The 5,849-nt window shown below is 39.0% G+C and overlaps 1 protein-coding gene across 1 annotated transcript in view; it reads left to right on the top strand.

Moving 5' to 3' along the window:
- Positions 1-5,666, top strand: part of tpcn2 (two pore segment channel 2) — a 224,090-nt gene extending 218,424 nt beyond the window's left edge. The window contains exon 26 of the mRNA XM_032538251.1: positions 5,604-5,666. Coding sequence (XP_032394142.1) covers position 5,604 — 1 coding nt within the window. The 3' untranslated portion in view covers positions 5,605-5,666. The remainder of the gene's footprint in view (positions 1-5,603) is intronic.
- Positions 5,667-5,849: the final 183 nt, after the last annotated feature.

Here is a 5,849-nt window from a genome sequence, read left to right on the forward strand (position 1 = left end):
ACGCTGAGGCTTTACTCAATCTGCAATGGAAAACGGACGCAGAATGGGTCGAGTTGAGCCGAGGCGAGCTGTTACCAGCAGTGAAAAAACGCCATAAGTAAACTCACTAAAACTCAAGTCAATAAAATGGCTAGGAGACAAATGAAATCCACTACTCTTACCTCTCTGTAACAAACACATTTACAGACAACGCTACTGTGCACTTTTTTATTTTATGGTATAAAATTTGTAGGGTTTTTATTTTTATGTCTTATACTTTTACAGTAAATAAATAAATGGTACTTACTCTTTTGCGGGGTCTATCCGTCCAGGTACCTGGTAAGCCAGTTCGTCATCCGTCAGAATACTCTCTTCTCCCGAATTTGCTACATCCTCCATAGCAAAATAAAAGTCCAATGCCTCATTTACGTTCATAGTTCGCTGAGATGCCATTTTTCTTAGTGTTTCTCCGTATCTTCTCCAAAATGATGTGTCTCCCGTCTGTATCTCTCCCATTTTATGAGCTGCGCGTCATGCGTAATAACGCACACCCACTCGGACGACGGACCAGCCTGTCATTGGTTGTAGCACAATAACAAAGGCCCAGTACATCATGGGATATCTAAAATGGCGGTTAGCATCGAGCTAGCAAAAAGAAATGGCCGAAAAATTGATAAATTATGGACATAAAGTGGATCAATCTTGGATGTAAGAGTATGGATTAATTGCTCAACAACTCAGAAACATGGCACAAGTTCCAGATTGGATAGAGAATCATCTGTAAAGGCAAGAACGACACCAAAAACATTGCCGTAAAGGCTAACTGGTTAGCTTTTAGCAAAAAAAAGGGTAAGTTAATATCTATTATGGTTATAAAATGAATCAAATATGAATAAGAAGGGCCTTTTTCACTCGCGGGCGAGTGTTCCGGTTGGGCACAGACCAAATTTAAAGTTGATTGGATGAAATCTCCAGGAGGAGTTTGTTAAAGTATAACATGTGGAAATGGCCAAAAACCCACCTTTTTCGAACTTTCAATTCAAAATGGCGGACTTCCTTTTGGGTTTAGGTTATGGCTCCAATGATATTATTGTATGTTTTGATATTATATTTACCAAGTTTCGTAATTCTACGTTAAACGTTGCAGGGGCTTGATTTCTTAAACTTTGTAGGGAGCGCTAGCGAGCCACTTTTGTGCGCCTATTCCCGAAAAGCTTAGAATACGTACAGTTTCACCAGGATTGATTTGCCTGCCAATTTTGGTGAGTTTTTGAGTATGTTAAGCCCCTCAAAAGGCAATTCATTTTCCAGGAAAAGAAAGAAGAATTCCTTTAGTTTCATTAGGGCTTTTGTCACTGTCGGCGCTCTGGCCCTAAATATCAATGTATCACAACCAAAAGAGTTAATTTATGGAAAAGCTACAGTGAACAGTGAAATCATGTACAACAATGAGCAATTTTAAGAGACTATTTAAAATTAATATATTGAATGGAGACAAAAAAAGACTTGAGGTGATAGGTATACTGACTGTATGTTTCCTGGGCTGATTTACTAAGTCTAGTTTGGATGGGTTATTATTCGGTTTGATGTGGATAGTAAATGAACACTGTGATTTGTAAAGGCAACATTGCTTACAGATGTGTGTACGCACGGTTTTACAAATCAGACTCGTTGAGTTTCTCTTTGAGATCAAGCTGAAAAAAAAATTTATAATAGCCAAAAAAACTATAAAAACTCACTTGTTCATTGCTATGTTCCAAGGTAATTTGATCAAGGGCACATAAATGATTAAGGTATTTCAACTTGTACTGTGTATTTCATTTCACTAATTAGGCCATGCTTAGCTAATGTATTTAATAAGTAAATGAGTAATATTTAAATAGAATCTTTTCGGGACCTGTATCAGGAAATGGTGAGTACCCATACTCTCCAGAAATAGCTGAAATTGTGAGAAATCATTAGAAAATACTTTGACTAGCATCTACCTAAGAACCTAAAAGACAATAAACTTTCTGGTTCACAAAGGCGTAGGTGCACTCAATAAAAGGAAGATGTTATAGTAAGATAGTAATGAATATTATTAAAAATATAACCAGTTCAGGCTTTTTCTTAGATACAAGCCAGTGGGAACATACAGTATTAGTGAGGAAAGTCTAAATCCTGCTACCGCTCCAGTTGACAGAGTTGACACTAAACCAAACTATGCATGTATAAATGAGACTATGAGACATTAAAGGATACATACTGAATTCCCAGCACAGAGGAATATCTCTGAGGATTTGAACAGCTGGAGCTGAGACTGGGAGTCTGTTTAGACAAAAGCTGGAATGTCTAAAGATCCCCAGAGATGTTCTAAACAGCAATTCATAAAGTGGTGAATGTGTGTGCGTGTGTTTTCTACTTAAGCAGTGCAGAGATCCATCCTGAAATCTATAAACATTACCAAATGTGTGTGCGTGCACACATGGGTGTTGGACAGAGAGTTAGAAGCCCTGTCCTTCTCTTAGCATTCTTTAAAATATTTATGTCAGCCAACCAGAGATGGTTGTTCTCAGGTCAGCTGCCATCACAGGCCAGTCAAGCAGGCAGAGTGCTGCCAAAAGGATATACACAATGAGTGGGCCTCTGGTTGGAAAGAAAGTCAGACACCCTGCTGCCATGTGATGATCTCTCAGATCTGAAATCTTGAAAAAGGATGGTGCTTGCACATTGCATGAAACAGATCTTGTACAGTGCAAAACGCTGCTGCAAGAAAATGATTTGTTCAATAAGTGACTCCTCTGACAAAAGTTCATGACATGACTTTTTAAGGTTGAAAAAAACAATCACATGGTGACTGACTCAAGATTACTTATGTGTTAGAACAAAGAGTCAGAAAACAACAAAGACATGAATCAAAGCAAGACACACAATAAAAGGCAAAGGGATTAAATGGTATTGTCAGAGATTGCTGTACATCATTGCAGAAACCATAACTATGAGTATTGATAATCAAAATGAATTATTGCAAATTGCACATGGAAACCGTGTATGGAAACCATCTTATCCAGCTGGCCTTGCCAAAACCTGTGCCTGCCCTCTCACAATAACATGTTGGGGGGAAGTCTGGAAACTCCTGTGGCTATCAAACACAACAGAATGTTGGAAAGAATGTTGGCCCAGAGTCCAATCTGTTAATAGTCTTACCCACGGCTAGCAGGAAGCTCGGCAGGTTGGGAGCAGGCTAATTAGGAACGGCTTCCTTTTCTGTGTGACCTGACAGAACCTGTAAGAAACAACAACAGGGGTCTTGTCTCTATTGTTGGTCCTGCAGTCTGCACATTCAACTTAAATTATGGGAGAGAGGCCATATAAGGAAGGGAGGGAAAGAGATATACTAAAAATATAGAACTCACTGATTAGGCCTACACATATGTTGCTATGAGGATGTTAAATACAGGTTTTTAATTCAACTTTACCAGAACTTGCAGAATCTTTCACCAACTTTTTAAGTGTCAACATAGATAATAATGTACTTATTGTGATCATGTTATCAGCAACCGTGGGACAAGTTGCTCAGGTTTTCCAGTAAGTTATGCTCTGTATAAAGTGTACCCAATCCACAATGATTCTCCGAAAGTGACGTAGTAATTATGGCTACGTAATAGGGGTGCACAATATATCGAATCAGTATCGTTATCGCGATATCACGTTGCTCGATATCATTATCGAAAGTCTCACGATAATTCTTTTTTTATGCGTCCCGTCCGACACGCAGACGGAGTTCTGAAGGAAAATAAAAATTGAGCGGAAGTGCGTAGGAGGGCGGAGCCAGGCTAGCGTCGCGCCTCCGCTGGAACATAAATCAGTGAAGAAATAGACAGAGACAAAACAAAGCGAAAGAAAAGAAAAGACTTAAAGAGAGAGAGCGAAGGGAGCAAAAGAAAGAACACAAAAGTAAGAAAATGAGTGTTGCTCAGGGAGAAGACAAAATAACAGGATGAAGAGGAAACTTAGAGGCCAAAAGTAAAGTTGCGTCCAGAGCACAGGTGGCTCTAACGGCGACAACGGGAGCAATATAAAGAAGGCTGCGGAACTCAACAAATAGCAGAGGCTACAATGTTTTGGACACACTGTTGCACAATGCTGTTGGTAATATAAAATTATTTGAACTTTTCATAAATGTATAAGGGATAGGTTTTTATTAGTGTATACACTGACATATTGTATAGATCTCGAAGTGACACAATCATATATTTTTATGTGACACATTGCAATAAAACTGAAAATATAGACCATAAATAAACCTTTATTTCTTTTTCATTAGTATTTGTGCTATAACTTGTTTTAATAGAACAAAGTGCTAATACATGTATTCAGGGCTGTAGTACTCGAGTCCGGTCTTGGACTTGAGACCGTTTTTCTATGGACTCGGACTTGTCTCGGACTCGCTAGTATTTGGACTCGGACTTGTCTCGGACTCGGCCACTGGTCGGCCCAATATGACTTTTGGGTGGACCGAGTCCAAGTGTCTTTATGTGATGATAATATGTGAGGGAAAGTGAAACACAGTCCAGGTGGGGATATTGTTCGGCTTTTTACAAGTTCAGACAGCTAACGTTAGCTAACGCTACGCCGGTGTTTACTAACGTTAGCGCACCAGCGTTAGCCTAGCTTACTACGCTAGGTAAATATTACGGCTGCCTCGGAGTTTCCTATATCTGCGTCCACGTTGTCAACATAAGACCGTGGCGTTAGTGGAGCCATCATTGTATACATGAAATAGCTTTGCGCCTACGAGATGGGGGGTTTTTGTTACGTTATAAAAAAGCTAACTGGCTATAGTTAGCGTTTGTTGCTAGCGGACATTAGCTAACGTTGCCGAGGTGTGTGTGTGTGTGTGTGTGGTGTGTGTGTGTGTGGTGGTGTGTGTACGAACATATGTTAAATTACCACGCTGTTCATTGTTGTTTAACCAAACTTTGTTTCTGAAAACACATCTTTCCTATTAACCAGTCCCAAATACATTTTCTGTTCAAACACGCTCATTATTTATTTTTATACTGTACAACCAGTAAAACCTGTCCTGTTCTGTAGTAGACATGGTATTATTTATTATTCATGTTGTACCAGTCCAATATGACTGTCTGTTGATGAAAAAACCTTGTGTTGTAAAAATTGTTTTAATTGTTATTAATCTATTTTATGCGTTTTCCCATAACTTTTGTAATTTACATATGTTTAAAAATATCGAATATTCATATCGATATCGCAATATTCATTATCGATATCGCAATATCACATTTTTTTCAATATCGTGCACCCCTACTACGTAATTGCGAAAGACAAACACTTTACATTAGGTTCACAAAAAAGTAGATAGGAAATGAGTAACCAATAAAGGACGGATGAGGAATAAGTGGTTAGTTAATGAGTAGTTACTGATAGTTAACAGATAGATACAGATAGTTATTGTATTTATGAATGAGAAACAAATGCTTAGTCCTCACCCACACCAAGACCTGGCAGTACATCACCCCAACCTTCATCCACCTTCACTGGCTTCCAATGAAGGCCGGCATCACATATACAATCCTCCTCACCTACAAATCCCTCCATACCCTGGCCCCACAGTACTCCAAAAGACGCTGGCCAGCTCTCCATTCCCCACACCAGACTCTGTACCTTCAGCCTTTAGTGTTGCAGCCCCATCTCTCTGTGCAGATATCCAAAATGCTAAATCTCTGGACATTTTTTAAAAACATCTGAAACACCACCTGTTTACTGTGTAGAAGCTCCTTTAGCTTAGCCACAGTAGATTTGTAAAGTGTCCTTGGGTGTCTCAAGAGGCACTATATAAATAGAAGTTATTATTATTATTATTATTATTA

Source organism: Etheostoma spectabile, chromosome 15 (genome assembly GCF_008692095.1).
Source record: "Etheostoma spectabile isolate EspeVRDwgs_2016 chromosome 15, UIUC_Espe_1.0, whole genome shotgun sequence".
Taxonomy (NCBI): domain Eukaryota; kingdom Metazoa; phylum Chordata; class Actinopteri; order Perciformes; family Percidae; genus Etheostoma; species Etheostoma spectabile.